The 20,409-nt window shown below is 44.7% G+C and overlaps 1 protein-coding gene across 2 annotated transcripts in view; it reads right to left on the minus strand.

Moving 5' to 3' along the window:
* Positions 1–350: 350 nt before the first annotated feature.
* Positions 351–20,409, minus strand: part of LOC110525660 (PDZ and LIM domain protein 2) — a 69,753-nt gene continuing 49,694 nt past the window's right edge. For both annotated transcript variants that reach the window (XM_036979772.1, XM_036979773.1), the window contains 4 exons: positions 10,318–10,436; positions 7,367–7,512; positions 6,681–6,795; positions 351–2,130 (listed from right to left, as the gene is read on the minus strand). In XM_036979772.1, coding sequence (XP_036835667.1) covers positions 1,932–2,130; positions 6,681–6,795; positions 7,367–7,512; positions 10,318–10,436 — 579 coding nt within the window. In that variant the 3' untranslated portion in view covers positions 351–1,931. The remainder of the gene's footprint in view (positions 2,131–6,680; positions 6,796–7,366; positions 7,513–10,317; positions 10,437–20,409) is intronic.

Raw genomic sequence — 20,409 nt, forward strand, 5'->3', positions numbered from 1 at the left:
TGAACTACTTCCCACATCTCTGTAAATGACAGACGGAGCACAGTGCCCAAAGGAATGCTTTAAAGCTTACTGCCTTCAAGTCATAGCCATTTTATGTGTGGGGTTATAAAAGCCAATATTTTATTTTGATTCACTGATGTACCTTTTTATTTGAGGAAAGGTAATATGTGTGTTTCTATTAGATTTGCATCACTTTTCATGTATAAATCACAATTACTTGGCCACATGGTTCATGCAAAAGGTCTAAGGATATTTGAGTCTACATGCATTACATATTTAAGAAATCTTACAAGCATGAGATCCATTTTAGGATCTGTAGGTAACACAAAATGACCAATTCAACTCAAAACCCAATTTCAAGAGCATCAAAGATACAATTTATTCTTACAAAACATAATGCAGAAAAAAATCTGCTCATCACCAATTTACAGGGAATAGAAGACCTACTTCCAAGCTCGTTTTATAAATTCTGAATGTTGTTCCCAGTACAGCCAGGTTATAGTACAAATTAACCTGACTGTGTGTCCACAATGATTTCCCAGGTAGATAGACAGAGGTGGGACCAGTAGGCCAAATGTACCCATCTATAGGATGATCTACAGGATGAGAAGGGGTCCACATGGTGTTTATTGTCCAGGGAGCTGGAAGGTTTAGCCTACATGACATAATTTTCAACAACATAAGCTGTTGATGGTACAATTGCATAGCTAACTATACAAAAGGCCAAGCAAGATACATGTAGTTTTATCCTTACATATTTTTCAAAAACATTGATGTGTTTTTATGAAGTGTGACACTGTCTTTCTGTGGGTGCTGCTGTGAAGAAACATACAGCAATAGCATCAGCAAACCTCTTCACACTAAAATAGTACTACAAGTCATGCAGCCCTGTGCCTACACATGTCATATGATACGGTACTATATATTGTTCTATAAAATAAACATTCACAAAAATGTTTTTATTTATATATCACATCTTTATATTCCCTTATTTCAAATTTTAAAAAGCAATAAAGCAAATACGCATTTCATAATTCCAACTAAACTGATGTGCTACCACGAGGCAAAAACAAACCCAACAGGCTCGGCCTGACATTCTAAAGCTGAATCCACTGAAACCTTTCAATAGTGATCCCAATAGCAGGGGGAAATGGCAGCAACGCAGGCACTTAAACCATCACTTCAAAAGGAATGATCAAAACTCTCGCTCAAGTTGAATTCCACAAACACACGCACGCAAGCACACACACAAATGCACACAACCACAAATATAGTACAAATTTGGACACAGATGAAAGTTCTCCCTTTGCATATGTATGTCTTCTGTCTTTCAAATGCCTTGGAATTCAAATGAAGAGTTTATTTCCCTTCCTCCGAACAGGTCAGGAGGAGACTCAATGCTGTTTAAAGGATTAAAATGTTACGCTCTGTCATTGATCTGATTCATATACCAGTTCTGTTTTGTAATAAGTTGGTGTAAATGTGGCAGGTGTAGTAGCCCACTAAGTTGTCTGAATGAGATGTTATATTATTATATCTATTTTTTTAACCTTTATTTAACTAGGCAAGTCAGTTAAGAACAAATTCTTATTTTCAATGACGGCCTAGTGGGTTAACTGCCTGTTCAGGGGCAGAACAATAGTTTTTTACCTTGTCAGCTCAGGGATTCGATCTTGCAACCTTTCGGTTACTAATCCAACGCTCTAACCACTAGGCTACCTGCCGCCCGATACAGCTGTACATTAGCGATAACAATACATCTATAAGGGCTAAACCGGGAGGGCCTGGGAAAAGAAAAGTTCCATCCAAACCTCATAGTAAATGAATTAGAAAACTGGAGAGAATAGTTAAATGCTATAGAAAAGGCACAACCTCTGATGTGTTGGCACTCCCACTCCCGTTCCCCAGCCCATGGTCTATTGCTTAGAGCCTCAGTGGCGGGGTGAGACGGTGGCACAGGGGGCAGTGCCAAGGCCCTGGTAATTCTCGCGGGCATGCTTCTCACAGAACATCTCCTCTCCCACCCAGAAGTGACCTCGCATCTTCAGGTTGAGTCCGCACTCTGGTGTAGAACAGGTGTAGCACTCTGGGTGGCGGAAGCGGTCGTCCATGATGCGCACCGCCTGTGTACTGCAGACAGATGGACACAGTCGTACTCAACACAAACATTGTTTCAGCAGCTTATTATTACTTATTATTTGTCATCAGTTACGCAATTAACACTGTGGACAGAGAGAACATGTCACAATTACCCCTATGGGCAGAGAGAACATGTCACAATTACCCCTGTGGACAGAGAGAACATGTCACAATTACCCCTATGGGCAGAGAGAACATGTCACAATTACCCCTGTGGACAGAGAGAACATGTCACAATTACCCCTGTGGACAGAGAGAACATGTCACAATTACCCCTGTGGACAGAGAGAACATGTCACAATTACCCCTGTGGACAGAGAGAACATGTCACAATTACCCCTGTGGACAGAGAGAACATGTCACAATTACCCCTGTGGACAGAGAGAACATGTCACAATTACCCCTGTGGACAGAGAGAACATGTCACAATTACCCCTGTGGACAGAGAGAACATGTCACAATTACCCCTGTGGACAGAGAGAACATGTCACAATTACCCCTGTGGACAGAGAGAACATGTCACAATTACCCCTATGGGCAGAGAGAACATGTCACAATTACCCCTGTGGACAGAGAGAACATGTCACAATTACCCCTGTGGACAGAGAGAACATGTCACAATTACCCCTGTGGACAGAGAGAACATGTCACAATTACCCCTATGGGCAGAGAGAACATGTCACAATTACCCCTGTGGACAGAGAGAACATGTCACAATTACCCCTGTGGACAGAGAGAACATGTCACAATTACCCCTGTGGACAGAGAGAACATGTCACAATTACCCCTGTGGACAGAGAGAACATGTCACAATTACCCCTGTGGGCAGAGAGAACATGTCACAATTACCCCTGTGGACAGAGAGAACATGTCACAATTACCCCTGTGGACAGAGAGAACATGTCGCAATTACCCCTGTGGGCAGAGAGAACATGTCGCAATTACCCCTGTGGACAGAGAGAACATGTCACAATTACCCCTGTGGACAGAGAGAACATGTCACAATTACCCCTGTGGACAGAGAGAACATGTCACAATTACCCCTGTGGACAGAGAGAACATGTCACAATTACCCCTGTGGACAGAGAGAACATGTCACAATTACCCCTGTGGACAGAGAGAACATGTCACAATTACCCCTGTGGACAGAGAGAACATGTCACAATTACCCCTGTGGACAGAGAGAACATGTCACAATTACCCCTGTGGACAGAGAGAACATGTCACAATTACCCCTGTGGACAGAGAGAACATGTCACAATTACCCCTATGGACAGAGAGAACATGTCACAATTACCCCTATGGGCAGAGAGAACATGTCACAATTACCCCTGTGGACAGAGAGAACATGTCACAATTACCCCTATGGACAGAGAGAACATGTCACAATTACCCCTGTGGACAGAGAGAACATGTCACAATTACCCCTGTGGACAGAGAGAACATGTCACAATTACCCCTGTGGACAGAGAGAACATGTCACAATTACCCCTATGGGCAGAGAGAACATGTCACAATTACCCCTATGGGCAGAGAGAACATGTCACAATTACCCCTGTGGACAGAGAGAACATGTCACAATTACCCCTGTGGACAGAGAGAACATGTCACAATTACCCCTGTGGACAGAGAGAACATGTCACAATTACCCCTGTGGACAGAGAGAACATGTCACAATTACCCCTGTGGACAGAGAAAACATGTCACAATTACCCCTGTGGACAGAGAGAACATGTCACAATTACCCCTGTGGACAGAGAGAACATGTCACAATTACCCCTGTGGACAGAGAGAACATGTCACAATTACCCCTGTGGACAGAGAGAACATGTCACAATTACCCCTGTGGACAGAGAGAACATGTCACAATTACCCCTGTGGACAGAGAGAACATGTCACAATTACCCCTGTGGACAGAGAGAACATGTCACAATTACCCCTGTGGACAGAGAGAACATGTCACAATTACCCCTGTGGACAGAGAGAACATGTCACAATTACCCCTGTGGACAGAGAGAACATTTCACAATTACCCCTGTGGACAGAGAGAACATGTCACAATTACCCCTGTGGACAGAGAGAACATGTCACAATTACCCCTGTGGACAGAGAGAACATGTCACAATTACCCCTGTGGACAGAGAGAACATGTCACAATTACCCCTGTGGACAGAGAGAACATGTCACAATTACCCCTGTGGACAGAGAGAACATGTCGCAATTACCCCTGTGGACAGAGAGAACATGTCACAATTACCCCTGTGGACAGAGAGAACATGTCACAATTACCCCTGTGGACAGAGAGAACATGTCGCAATTACCCCTGTGGACAGAGAGAACATGTCACAATTACCCCTGTGGACAGAGAGAACATGTCGCAATTACCCCTGTGGACAGAGAGAACATGTCGCAATTACCCCTGTGGACAGAGAGAACATGTCACAATTACCCCTGTGGACAGAGAGAACATGTCACAATTACCCCTGTGGACAGAGAGAACATGTCGCAATTACCCCTGTGGACAGAGAGAACATGTCACAATTACCCCTGTGGACAGAGAGAACATGTCACAATTACCCCTGTGGACAGAGAGAACATGTCACAATTACCCCTGTGGACAGAGAGAACATGTCACAATTACCCCTGTGGACAGAGAGAACATGTCACAATTACCCCTATGGACAGAGAGAACATGTCACAATTACCCCTATGGGCAGAGAGAACATGTCACAATTACCCCTATGGGCAGAGAGAACATGTCACAATTACCCCTATGGACAGAGAGAACATGTCACAATTACCCCTGTGGACAGAGAGAACATGTCACAATTACCCCTATGGGCAGAGAGAACATGTCACAATTACCCCTATGGACAGAGAGAACATGTCACAATTACCCCTGTGGACAGAGAGAACATGTCACAATTACCCCTGTGGACAGAGAGAACATGTCACAATTACCCCTATGGGCAGAGAGAACATGTCACAATTACCCCTGTGGACAGAGAGAACATGTCACAATTACCCCTGTGGACAGAGAGAACATGTCACAATTACCCCTATGGGCAGAGAGAACATGTCACAATTACCCCTGTGGACAGAGAGAACATGTCACAATTACCCCTGTGGACAGAGAGAACATGTCACAATTACCCCTATGGGCAGAGAGAACATGTCACAATTACCCCTATGGACAGAGAGAACATGTCACAATTACCCCTGTGGACAGAGAGAACATGTCACAATTACCCCTGTGGACAGAGAGAACATGTCACAATTACCCCTATGGACAGAGAGAACATGTCACAATTACCCCTGTGGACAGAGAGAACATGTCACAATTACCCCTGTGGACAGAGAGAACATGTCACAATTACCCCTGTGGACAGAGAGAACATGTCACAATTACCCCTGTGGACAGAGAGAACATGTCACAATTACCCCTGTGGACAGAGAGAACATGTCACAATTACCCCTGTGGACAGAGAGAACATGTCACAATTACCCCTGTGGACAGAGAGAACATGTCACAATTACCCCTATGGGCAGAGAGAACATGTCACAATTACCCCTATGGGCAGAGAGAACATGTCACAATTACCCCTATGGACAGAGAGAACATGTCACAATTACCCCTGTGGACAGAGAGAACATGTCACAATTACCCCTGTGGACAGAGAGAACATGTCACAATTACCCCTGTGGACAGAGAGAACATGTCACAATTACCCCTGTGGACAGAGAGAACATGTCACAATTACCCCTATGGGCAGAGAGAACATGTCACAATTACCCCTATGGACAGAGAGAACATGTCACAATTACCCCTGTGGACAGAGAGAACATGTCACAATTACCCCTGTGGACAGAGAGAACATGTCACAATTACCCCTGTGGACAGAGAGAACATGTCACAATTACCCCTGTGGACAGAGAGAACATGTCACAATTACCCCTATGGGCAGAGAGAACATGTCACAATTACCCCTATGGGCAGAGAGAACATGTCACAATTACCCCTATGGACAGAGAGAACATGTCACAATTACCCCTGTGGACAGAGAGAACATGTCACAATTACCCCGATGGACAGAGAGAACATGTCACAATTACCCCTGTGGACAGAGAGAACATGTCACAATTACCCCTATGGGCAGAGAGAACATGTCACAATTACCCCTGTGGACAGAGAGAACATGTCACAATTACCCCTGTGGACAGAGAGAACATGTCACAATTACCCCTGTGGACAGAGAGAACATGTCACAATTACCCCTGTGGACAGAGAGAACATGTCACAATTACCCCTATGGGCAGAGAGAACATGTCACAATTACCCCTATGGGCAGAGAGAACATGTCACAATTACCCCTATGGACAGAGAGAACATGTCACAATTACCCCTGTGGACAGAGAGAACATGTCACAATTACCCCGATGGACAGAGAGAACATGTCACAATTACCCCGATGGACAGAGAGAACATGTCACAATTACCCCTGTGGACATGGAGACAGCATGTGACATGAGGTGACTCTTACACAATGCTGGTGCCACACTTCTCACAGGTGTGGTACTTGGGGACTCCGCCCCCGGGTGATGTGGGTTTGGGAGGGGTGGGTTTGGGCGAGAGTCCTGGGAACCGCACAGTTGCCTCTGCATAGAACAAACCAGAAAGCAACAGGAGAGCAGAGTCAGACAGAGCCGACACCGTTTGTCTGAACACCACCAGTTTATGATCCGGGTCACACACTTCATGACACCAGTGACATATGCTGGTTGTTATCACTTCATAAAACTTTTATTACCATCTCCACTTGTAAAAGTAAAAACAACAACACTCACACTCTGCTGTCCATTGAAAACAATGCTCTAAGTCAGAGTTTGTATGCAAGAGTTTCCTTATCGGACTTTATTTCTGCTCTGGACCAGGGGATGGCCTGATGTTTCTATCGATATCAAATAACTGTCTGAGTAGCCAGAAAAGAATACAAGGTTGATGAAACAATTGAGTAAAATTGTGGTAAATTGTGTTGAATTTGACAATAACCGTTATCTACAAATAACGTCTATCGACCTCAGAGTTGACCCATTAAATAGGTTTCAAACGGGACAGTACATCCTACACACCTGTTTATTAGACCAGCGTGTCTCACACACACACAGAGAGACAGAGAGACAGCGAGAGAGAGTGAAGACGAGTGTGTTTATGGGAGGATCTGCTCACCCTTCTCATCAGACTCCAGAACCTCCTGCAGCATGCGGAAGGTGTTGGACTGTCGAGGGGCCGTGCGAGACTCCTTGTTCTCCTGGATCATCTTGTAGACCTCTGAATCCCGGTCAAACCGCTGCATGGCAAAGTCCGAGCCAGAACTGCAGTGGGAGAGAGAGGGGATGTAGCTATTACCTATTACGTAACCACTCTGATAAATAGACTCATCAGTCAATCCATATCTATATACATTCCATGTACAATCTATGTTCTATCTACGTACTGTACATGTGTACATTCCGTGTACGGTAGACGGTGTAATAATGTCCACATATGTTCAAGGCGATGTGTACATTGTGGAGGACTTATGTGGGGTTAGTTTGAGAGAATCCAGAGGAAATTAAGATGGGGGCAGCAGTCAGCTTTGTGACTGACCTTCCAGCCCAAAGTCTACATTGCATACCCCCAGGAAAGTCGCCAAAGCCAGCCTCCAATCGCAGTCCAAACATTCACAACTGAACTGGATCACCTTGCTATCCACTTACAGCAACAACTGCTCTAGTCTGAAAATGTCCTTTTAGCTTTGAGGCAAGATAACTTATGAGGCAACTCAAGCCAATGCATGTTTTGTGGCCATTTTGGACCAATGGGAGTGCTTGTGGTGGGACATAGTCTTAAGAGTGAACCCCTCAGGGTAGTTTCTCTGCTGCCTAGCTAATTAGCAGATTAGCAGGCAGCACAGTAGCACTGCACTTATAGGTTTATGAGCACCACATTCTTAGCCACTGGGGTGGTGGAATGAAAAAGTGGTTCACTTTATTGTTCATTCAATAGCAACTGTGTGTGGTTGCCATTGTTATATTTTCATTGCCTAGCAACAACTGAGAGAGAAAAAAATGGACAGAAAGATGAGTCAAATGTACACACGGACCTATGCACAGAATACTGTAGTGAACATTGTTTGCCTGGAGGGAGCATTTCAGTCAGTCAGGGTGTGTGTGCAACTGGTCAGACAGACCCTCAGTCCACAGGTGCGGTGTATTGCCATTCACCTGCAGAGAATTGAGCAGAACATCCCTGCTAAACTGTCAGTAAAAGTCTGCCAATTCTCATCAGCTGGATCTGTGTTATCATATGCCAGGTTACAGCACATCTGTCAAAAACACTGACTGTATAAATTCCCCCTGTGCTGATCTAATCTAAGACAATACCATGGAAAATAATAATCATTCACATGGCTAATCCTGTTTAAGGCACTATGGAAATGGAGAGGTGTGTGCCTGCATTCATGTGGACTGGAGTTCATGCCTGCCTTTCATCAGCTGAAACAGGAGATGGCAAAACGATGAGACAAACCTCAATGTTTAAACTCTTTCCTTTGCATTATAGAACATGGTTTTCAATTGAAAACAGACTCTCCAACACACCCTCCAAGTCTTCATCATGCTCCACTCCACCCTGCTAAATCCATTTCCCTTTCCCCCTCATTCACATTACATCTTCAAACCAATGGGCATTCTGGGTCAAATGTACTAAGAGCACAAAAGCAAACATAACGGCAGAACAGTGAACCACAGAAACGTACAGATGGAGGGAAATCTGTTACAAAAACAGCCATAACTTGCCTAAGCTATATCGTAATATACTGCATGTATGCATACTCAAAAGAAGAGTACAACTGGAATAGGCTACACATAACACACAGTACCTGAAAATAATAATTGTCAGTTGGCTTTCCAGTAAGTACTTTGCGGACTCCACAACAGTCAGAATGTTTTTAAGAAACCACTCGAGAAATGTGCACATGGAAAAAGTGTCCTTTTCATGTTTCCACAGCCACAGAGAACACCTGATCTTCCTCGAGTGAAAATGCATGTCTTTAAAAAAGCCTCAGTCAAAACAGATGCTATCACTGCTGCCAGCTCCAACAGCATTCTCCAGTGTGAGAACAATAGGGCTGTTGGTGTTGTGTTGGTGTTGTTTGCATTGCTTCATTCAAAAACACAGCCATACTAATTAAAGCCAGTTAAAGCCTAAACTCATTACCAAATTCAATAAAACGTCGGAAATAACTCACCTCAGAAATAAAGAGGGAACAAAGAGGAGAATTCCTTTACAACTAGATAATCTTTGCTTTCAGATGTAACAGTTGTTCTTGGCTGCATGTCTATCCTCAGCTGTGGTAACCCAGCAAACACACAAAAACACAAGCACACACGCAGAGGCACACACCTATGTATATATACACACACCAAACAGGAGCAGATTGAGTTTCGGACTGAAAAGTGTGCCTTTCGGCTGCCACTCATTGGCCTGGAGAGAAAAGAAGCGTCTCATGGGGTGTCTCTTAGCCTGTGATTGGCTGAGTCAGAGGGGGGAGGCTTGATGTGAAGCCTGGGGACTACAGAGAGGGGGGCCAATTAAGGGAAGAATCCCTCATTCTTGCCAGAGACATGACCAGCAGAAAAGTGAGGCTCTTTAAGAACTGCACACAAACACAACCAAACCTTTCCAGAAGGGAGGATCACTGAGTACGGCTAAAAACAGACTACCTGAGAGGCTTTGTAAGGAACAGGTTTGAAAAATCTCTACTTTCTTCTTTTTGGCTGTTGAGTAAATAGCACTACAGTATGAGAGCACTGACTCTCAGAGTAAGGTACAATCAAAATGTCTAATCAATTACGTCAATGTTTGATGAAGACTGCTGAATCCTTCAATGCACACTAAAATAGTCTGACTTATAGCTCTAAGATCAACCACATCTGTTTTGGTTAACTAAGTGCTGCGTTATGCGGTTTTACACGTTACTGAATTGCTACAGGAGTTTGTTTTACCCTAAGCCTGTTTGTAGTAAGTCATAACCACGTATTAAAAATACACAACATCAACATACGTTAGAGTGGGTAAATTTGTACTGTACATCGTGGTAGATCTGTAGAGGAGCCGAGGATTGACAATGTTCTTACCTGCGTCTGGGGGAGACAGACAGCTCGCGCTCAATAGGGCTGTGGGGCGAGTAATGTCCTGGAGGGGTGGGGGTTCGGCTGGTCACAGAGTTATTCCTGAAGTCCGGAGAAGAGAACTCCTGTGGAGACAAAGAGATGTACAGGTCAGACTGGTCTGATCTGCATGGATCATCTTCTTCTGCTCGGTCAAACCACCTGCAGATGCTGAAACCCAGACATGCACTTTATAGAGTGGAACGAGTTTATAGAGTTGAGAAACCTGATGAGACCATGGGAAAGAAAGCACCATGTGATGCACTATCTCAATAAAAAAGTCAGATAAAGAAATAGCTATATTCCTTTCACTTACTGGATTTGATTTAATGTTGTTTCAAAAACATTGCTTCATCAAGGGTGGATTGGCATTGAAGAGAATGTTCTGAAAAATCACAACAACTAAAGAAAGAGATGAGCCTGGATGGGGAAAACGTTCTTTAAGCGAATAGACAGACAAAGAGCTGGACAGGGCCACATGAATAGGAACAGTCAAGGTCAGAAAGGGAGGGCTCTATGTGAACAGGTGACAGAAATGACCTCCCGGGGCCTGTTCAGTTGGGTGCAATGATCATGTACCAGTGTAAAGGTTTGAAATTATTATATTTTTGTCAAATACAATATATTTGTGGGCGTCTTGGGTTAATTTGCAGGGTACAAATTATTTATAATTATGTTCTGGCCCCCAGACCATCCCCTCAAGAAAAAAAATCGGGCCGCGGCTGAATCTAGTCGATGACCCCTGCCCTAGTGGCACCGACTTTAAGGACTTTTGGAGATCAATCCACAAAGCAGATTTCCCTAACTTGGTGGAAATTTAAGAGATCTCCAGGGTTAACCATTCCTGAGTCCGGGCCTGGTAACGTATACATCTGAAGGTTAACAAAGCTATGGTAAAGCTATGGCAGAAGTTTACGTAAGAGGGCTTTAAAGATAGAAAGAGCACAATGCATCGATCTACAAAACTTCAAGGCTTACTTTCTAATAGAAAATACAATGATGAAATGTATTGTGTGGATTGGAAACAATAGGATTGTCTGTCATGTAGAATCAAGTCGGCTCTATTCATTTCATTCTACAGTATCCGTTAAGTTTTACCTTACTGAATACACCCCAGATGTTCAGAACACACACACACACACACGTAAGCCTTCACTTCCTCAACGTTATTTGTGTACAATAATGAACTAACAGTTCTAATTCTGGTAGCCATGGCGGAAGGTTGCTACAGTCATCATGACTGGTGCTAATAAAGGCTCTGATTTGTCATGGTTTTCCTCCTGCCCTTCCCATACTGCGGGTTTCAATGGAGTGATCATGAGACACTCCCAGCATTCCTGTCCTTTACCTAACTCGTCCCTCCTTATCAAGCTCTCATTTATCTCCCAGCCCTAACTCCACGTGCAGGCTGCATGCCCGCTTTTGATTGCTATTTATATCTAAGCTGGGACTCAGCCCCCAGGCCTGATGACGGAGATGCTGTTCGCATGGTAACAGATGTTTGGCATTGGCTCTCTTGTTTGTTTGAATAGAAGGGGAGAGCCAACGTGTACTTCCATCGTGGACGCCAGATGTCCTACAATTATGCATGGCAGTTATAAACCATTATACCGCATTGGGAAAGAGCAAATGGCAAACTTTAGCAACTTATTCACCTCGGCATGATATGGTTTACTGACAATGCTTCCGACTTCCATTACCTAACTGCTCACTGCTAGAGTACCAGCTTGGCAGGAAGCTACTGCCAATGATGGTGGATTATGAATGTCTCATATTATGGCCGTTTACCATTGAAAGGAAATGGTCAAGGTTCCCGTCTGTGTAAGCGGTCTATCCTTCCTTCGGGTGAACATACAGTTCCTTCATAATCTCTGGCAAGCTCACTAGAGAAAGGGAACACCCACTGACATAGACAGGATTTTTTTCAATGTGAAACTGCCCAATAACACCTGCCCATTAATGAGCCTGTGAGATGTCTCGCCTTCTCTTCGGTCTCTAGCTACTGCTTTTATTAAGCCACAAGAGGGAGCTAGAGTGACATCATTGGTTACAGCCAAGCAGTAGATCCTTAGAGATCCTGAAAACATGGGACTGAATGGCTGTGTGTGTATGCATGAGTTTGAGCGTGCGTTTGGTATGCACACGTGTGCAAGTTTAATGGTATTATGCGTTTCCTATGTGGTGTCGGTTCGAAGAGAATTTCACCCCAGGGACATGGGGCACCCAGAACACACACCTGGTCCACTTCTGAGCAACTCATAACTCAGCCCAGACACTTTTACTGTCAGGAATCCCAGAAAACAGTTCGATTTTACTACAGTGCTATGCACTGCATCTAACTGTGACCACCTGAGATCCAATTCTAAAAGTCTCTCAGACACGCAACAAAATATTTATTTTCTATGGGGTATTCAGTTAAATCAAAAGTGAAATGAAGCTTGAAAAGTGAACACTACAAAAAAGATCAGTCACTTTATTTATGCTCTACAGATGGTCATACCATCATCAAACTATATGCTGATAAGCAACTGCTTGATAAGGTTAGGGTTAGGGTTATGGTTAGGGTTAGGGTAATGGTTAGGGTAAGGGTTAGGGTTAGAATAAGGATCAGGGTTCACTAAAAGGCGGCCCACAGGGTGAATTTGTCCCATGGCTGATTTTATTTGGGCCCTCAATTTTTCAGAGCAAAATAAATAAACAACAGTGCATTCAGAAAGTATTCAGACCCCTCGATTTTTTTCCCCATTTTGTTACGTTACAGCCTTATTATAAAATGTATTAAAAACGATTTTACCCCTCAGTTTAAACATAATACCCCATAATGACAGAGCAAAAACAGTGATTTTTTTGCAAATATATTAAAAGTCAAAAACTGAAATATTACACTTACATAAGTATACAACCCTTCACTTAGTACTTTGTTGAAATGACTTCGGCAATGATTACAGCCTGGAGTCTTCTTGGGTATGACGCTACAAACTTGGCACACCCGTATTTGAGAAGTTTCTCCCATTCTTCTCTGTATATCCTCTCAAGCTCTGTCAGGTTGGATGGGGAGCTTCGCTGCACAACTTTTGTCAGGTCTCTCCAGAGATGGGGTTCAAATCCGGGCTCTGGCTGGTCCACTCAAGGACATTCAGAGACTTGTCATGAAGCCACTCCTGCGTTGTCTTGGCTGTGTGCTTAGGGTCGTTGTCCTGTTGGAAGGTGAACCCTCGACCCATTCTGAGGTCCTGAGCGCTCTGGAGGAGATTTTCATAAAGGGTCTCTCTGTACTTTGCTCCGGTCATCTTTCCCTCGATCCTGACTAGTCTCCCAGTGCCTGCCGCTTAAAATCATCCCCACAGCATGATGCTGCCACCACCATGCTTCACCGTAGGGATGGAGACAGGTTTCCTCCAAATGTGACACTTGGCATTCAGGCCAAAGAGTTCAATCAATCTTGGTTTTATCAGACCAGAGAATCTTGTTTCTCATAGTCTGAGAGTCCTTTAGGTGCCTGCAAACTCCAAGCAGGCTGTCATGTGCCTTTTACTGAGGAGTGGCTTGCGTCTAGCCACTCTACCATAAAGGCGCAATTGGTGGAGTGCTGCAGAGATGGTTGTCCTTCTGGAAGGTTCTCCCAACACCACAGAGGAACTCTGGAGCTCTGTCAGAATGACCATAGGGTTCTTGGTCACCTCCCTGACCAAGGCCCTTCTCCCCCGATTGCTCAGTTTGGCAGGGCGGTCAGCTCTAGGAAGAATCTTGGTGGTTCCAAACGTCTTCCATTTAAGAATTATGGAGGCCACTGTGTTCTTGGGGACCTTCAATGCTGCATAAATGTTTTGGTACCTTTCCCCAGATCTGTGCCTCGACACAATCCTGTTTCTGAGCTCTACAGAGAATTCCTTCGACCTCATGGCTTGGTTTCTGCTCTGACTTGCACGGTCATCTGTGGGAACTTATATGGACAGGTGTGTGCCTTTCAAAACCATGTTCAATCAATTGAATTTACCACAGGTGGACTCTAATCAAGTTGTAGAAACATCCAAAGGGTGACCAATGGAAACATGATGCACCTGAGCTCACAGCAAAAGGTCTGAATACTTTTTTCTAAAAACCTGTTTTCACTTTGTCCTTATGGGGTATTGTGTGTAGATTAATGAGGAAAAAACAAAAAATGCGTAACATTTTAGAATAAGGCTAACATAACAAAATGTGGAAAAAGTCAAGGGGTCTGAATACTTTCTGAAAGCACTGTATAATGTGAAATAGGACAAATATAAGCGCCCACCTAATTATTAATGTGACTCCCTTTCCATCCTCGTCATCAGTTGGCATCAATGCCCCCACAAACCCATCCCAGGAAAAGCTGCGTCTCCACCCAACCCCTCTCCACTCCAGCAACAGAACAGGCCTGGGGCCTGAAGCTGACTGAGGCATGGGCACTGGTGGAGCCAGGGACTCTCTGTCTCCATAACCACCAGCAGCCGCTTCCAATTCAGCAGCTCTTTGAACAATGGCTCTGCTCTCAATCGGTCCAGTTTTCCATTTCTTTTTCCAGTGCTTGTGCAGATCACTGCTCACTGCTCTATGCCAGGAAGCTTTTACCCGGAACGATCAGTGGCATTCCTCACTGTAATTCCTCTCAGGGTCATTATTTCCCCAGAAACAAGGGCCAGATATTGTTAGTTGTCACCTTCTCCATGTCATCTTTGAAAAAGTGCAGAAAACTTCTCCCTTCTCCTCCGGCTATTGGCTACAGTAGACAAAATGTCAGTATTTTCCTATTGAAATCCTTTCTAACGGCTACATGTCATCTAGGGCTAACCTGTAGTTGTACTTTTATAAACATCTTGCTAATGAAGAAGTAAGAGTCCAAATCTAGGAGCGTTACATCATAGAGAACATCGTTATTTCCTCTGAGATTCGATGAAGTCTCCTGTCAGTATCAGATACCAACTGAAGCCATGTTTTCAGAAACAAGTTTTAGCTAGTCAAGTGAGTGAGCACTTTAATTACAGCTGTGATCCATGAGGCATGAGAGGAAAGAAGGAATAAAGAAAAAAGTTCAACAAAAGCAACAAACAGGCAAGGAAAAACAAAGGTTGGACGACGACAGGGACTAAGCAGCTGTGATTGAGTTTGACCATAGATGGGCTCGGCAGCTTGGTATGGAGAAGTAGTGGAGTTTGGGCATCAACAACACCGCTCCATTTTCCTCCATTCTCCTGACCTTTTATAGAAGCAGCCATGTCACCTCAGATTGCAGCGAATTCCCCTGCGGATGCCCCAGGGGATGCCACTCACTGGCAGAGGGGTACCGCCAGCCGGGCACAATGGTCGTTTGTCTTGGAGAAGGTGAATGGTGTTGGGAATGTCAAAAGACAGGGAAACATAACATTTGTGGAGGAAGCCCTCCCTGATTAGACCTGCTCTGAACTGTGATCATAAGCTCTTAATGAGCTCTGGGTCATCAAAGAGCCTGCCTGCCTGTTGCACAAAGCGAGTTGTGCACAGGACAAATTACACTTCAAAGCCAAACTTTGAACTTGAAGTTAACTTTTGAATCTACATGCCACTCAGGCGATGCCACTCTCGTCTTGCTGCTATTTTCAATTTTGACACTGAAATCTGCTGTCATATTTGATTAAAGAAATCAACTACAGCGAATGCAGTTATGTGCTTATTCCAAATGCTCTAGGAAAAACCCAAGGAAGAAAGACATTCCAGGTCCAAGCCATATCTCAATCCCAGGACATGGAAGGAGGATGGAGTTAGTGAGTGAATTAATTAATAAATGAAAGAGAGAAAGAGACAGAAAGAGAGAGTGACAGAGAGAGGAAGAAAAAGCATGAGTGAGAGAGCACAAAAGAGAGAGTTCTGAATCTGACACACAAACATGCCTCAGTCTGGGATTGGAGACACAAACATGCCTCAGTCTGGGATTGGAGACACAAACAAACAGGAAATGGAGAATTGGAAGCGGGGGCAGCTGTTTCAGATCAGGGCCCATGGGAGACACGGGACATTGGCATCTCTTTTACATTTTGGGAGAGGAGAAGCTCTCTGTCTGGCTCCAATCGGGGCCACTCAGCATCATCATCATTATTACCACCATGCAGCTTCAAATACAGGGCATGGGCCAGCAGACAGGGGTAGATGACACACAGAAGACGATACAGCAGTCCCCAAAATATAGTTGTATGAAAACACTTTACATGAACATAAATATGGGACAATTATCCAGGGGGTGGCAGGAGTCCTCGGGTTTGAAGGGAGATATATGCATACTGTATATATCCTGCAGTATGTGTACTGTCTATGCATGGAGGTCTCCTGTAAACACCTGAGGCAGACTAACCTGCTCTTTATCCTCCGTCACCACTGCCTCAACTCTGTTATTACGGTTACAGTATTCAGAGGTGAACTGTACTGTACCAAAACACCATACTGAGCTAAATAAGATATGATACTCCTAAGTATTTGAAAGAAATAGATGGCAATCCATCAATCCAAGATGGCGTAGCAGTCAGACGTCTTTGTCCTGTCGTGTCCCTTGTATATATCTTTTTACATCTTTTTCTTCGCATATCTTTTAAAAATATTTTCCTAAACCTCAACTTCTAAATACTCTTCTGCAACCCGCCTCACCCAATGTGGTGTGGAGCTGTTTTTTTCTTCTAAAGTGTTTCTATTTACTTCGGATCTGGAATCCCTCAACTGAAGCTAGCCAGCTAACTACCTACCAGTTATCAGTCAGCAAACCATTGATAGCAGTCATCAGCTAACCTTTAGCTCAGAAAGCTCTCGCCAGTTCGAACAACGTGACTCAAACCAGAGCACAACGTACCTATCATTATTATTATTCTTTTTTCTCCCCCATATCCCCGGATTCCTACCGAAAACTCTGAACATTTTCATCTGGATCTTCGCAACCAGCTAACCGCAATCCCGGGTGACTACTCCTGGCTAGCATTTCCATCCCGGAGCAAGCACCAATTAGCCTGAAGCTAGCCCGGCCAGGGCTTCTGTGATACCACCGAAGCCCACTCCTTTGCTACAATATCCAGACCCCTTTACTGCCGGTACGGGGCAGAAACGGGGCGGAACCCCGCCGATCCTCTACGGCTGGAATACCGACATAATCTGCCCGAGGATTCCAACAGGCCCCTCAGGCGCGACGTCCGCTGAAGGCCCATTCTGCTTACCGCGGCCTACTAGCTACCTAGAGCTATCTGGAACCCTACTAATCCCACGACTGGTCTATCGACGTCACCACACGAAGAGGCAAAAACAGACTTACCACCATCGCGACGTCCCCCAAAGGCTAACTTGCTAGCACCGGTCTGTTAACTGCTAGGTTGCTTGCCCTGGTCTGCTAACTGCTAGCTTGCCTGCTCTGCTAACTGCTAGCCCCGGTCTGCCAAATGCTTGCTTGCTAACCCGGTCTGCTAACTGCTAGCTTGCCAGCCCCGGTCTGCTAACTGCTAGCTTGTTTAGCCCCGGCCTACTAACTGTTAGCATCGGCCTGCTAACTGTCTGAATCGCCGTGTCTCCAGTCAGCCCAACCACTCACTGGACCCATATGTTCACTTGGCTACTCATTTCTCTCTAATATCAATATGCTTCATCCATTACTGTCCTGGTTAGTGATTGCTGTCTTATTTCACTGTAGAGCCTATAGCCCTGCTCAATATGCCTTAACCAACCATGTTGTTCCACCTCCAACATATGCGATGACATCACCTAGTTTAAACGTCTCTAGAGACTGTATCTCTCTCATCATTACTAATGCCTAGGTTTACCTCCAATGTACTCACATCCTACCTTACTTTTGTCTGTACATAATGCATTGAATCTATGCTATTGTGCCCAGAAACCTGCTCCTTTTACTCTCTGTTCAAAACGTGCTAGATGGCCAGTTCGTATAGGCTTTAGCCGTACCCTTACCCTACTTCTCCTCTGGTGATGTGGAGGTTAATCCAATTCCTGCAGTGCCAAGCTCCACTCCCATTCCCCAGGTGCTCTCATTTGTTGACTTCTGTAACCGTAAAAGCCTTGGTTTCATGCATGTTAACATTAGAAGCCTACTCCCTAAGTTTGTTTTACTCATTGCTTTAGGACACTCTGCCAACCCGGATGTCCTAGCTGTGTCTGAATCCTGTCTTAGGAAAACCACCAAAAACCCTGAAATCTCCATCGCTATTTATAACATTTTCCGCCAAGATAGAACTGCCAAAGGGGGCGGTGTTGCAATCTAGCCTGCAGAGTTCTATATTACTATCCAAGTCTGTACCCAAACAATTTGAGCTTCTACTTCTAAAAATTCACCTTTCCAGAAACAACACTGTTGCCGCTTGCTATAGACCTCCCTCTGCCCCCAGCTGTGCCCTCGATACCATATGTGAATTGATTGCCCCCCATCTATCTTCTGAGCTCGTGCTACTAGGTGACCTAAACTGGGACATGCTTAACACCCCTGCAATCCTTCAATCTAAGCTTGATGCCCTCAATCTCACACAATTTATCAATGAACCTACCAGGTACAACCCCAAATCCGTAAACACGGGCACCCTCATATATGTCATCCAAGTCTTAAATAAGCATGCCCCACTCAAAAAAGTTAGAAGTAGGAATAGGTATAGTCCTTGGTTCACTCCAGACCCGTCTGCCCTTGACCAGCACAAAAACATCCTGTGGCGTTCTGCATTAGCATCAAATAGCCCCTGTGATATGCAACTTTTCAGGGAAGTTAGGAACAAATATACACAGGCAGTTAGAAAAGCTAAGGCTAGCTTTTTCCAAACAGAAATTTGCATCCTGTAGTACTAACTCAAAAAAGTTCTGGGACACTAAAGTCCATGGAGAATAAGAGCACCTCCCCCCAGCTGCCCACTGCTCTGAGGCTAGGAAACACTGTCACCACTGATAAATCCACTATAATTGAGAATTTCAATAAGCATTTCTCTACGGCTGGCCAAGCTTTCCACCTGGCTACCCCTACCCAGGGCAACTGCCCGGGAACCCTCCACAGCAAACCACCAATGCCCTCACCATTTCTCCTTCACCCAAATCCAGATAGCGGATGTTCTGAAAGACCTGCAAAATCTGGACCCCTACAAATCAGCCGGGCTAGACAATCTGGACCCTCTCTTTCTAAAATGATCTGCCGAAAATGTTGCAACCCCTATTACTAGCCTGTTCAACCTCTCTTTCGTATTGTCTGAGATTCCCAAAGATTGGAAAGCTGCTGCGATTGGAAAGCTGCCGCGGACCTATATCTATTCTACCCTGTCTTTCTAAGGTCTTCGAAAGCCAAGTTAACAAACAGATTACCGACCATTTTGAATTTCACCGTACCTTCTCAGCTATGCAATCTGGTTTCAAAGCTGGTCGTGGGTGCACCTCAGCCACGCTCAAGGTCCTAAATGACATCATAACCACCATCGATAAGAGACATTACTGTGCAGCAATATTCATCGACCTGGCCAAGGCTTTCGACTCTGTCAATCACCACATTCTTATTGGCAGACTCGACAGCCTTGGTTTCTCAAATGATTGCGTCGCCTGGTTTACCAACTACTTCTCAGACAGAGTTCAGTGTGTCAAATCGGAGGGCCTGTTCTCCGGACCTCTGGCAGTCTCTATGGGTGTGTCACAGGGCTCAATTCTTTGGCCGAATCTCTTCTCTGTATACATCAATGATGTTGCTCTTGCTGCTGGTGATTCTCTGATCCACCTCTACGCAGACGACACCATTCTGTATACATCTGGCCCTTCTTTGGACACTGTTAACTAACTTCCAGACGAGTTCAATGCCATACAACTCTCCTTCCGTGGCCTCCAACTGCTCTTAAACGCAAGTAAAACTAAATGCATGCTATTCAATCGATCGCTGCCCGCACCTGCCCGCCCGTCCAGCATCACTACTCTGGACGATTCTGACTTAGAATATGTGGACAACTACAAATACCTGGGTGTCTGATTAGACTGTAATCTCTCCTTCCAGACTCACATTAAGCATCTCCAATCCAAAATTAAATCTAGAATTGGCTTCCTATATCACAACAAAGC

The sequence above is a fragment of the Oncorhynchus mykiss genome, chromosome 6, assembly GCF_013265735.2.
Source record: "Oncorhynchus mykiss isolate Arlee chromosome 6, USDA_OmykA_1.1, whole genome shotgun sequence".
In the NCBI taxonomy this organism is placed as follows: domain Eukaryota; kingdom Metazoa; phylum Chordata; class Actinopteri; order Salmoniformes; family Salmonidae; genus Oncorhynchus; species Oncorhynchus mykiss.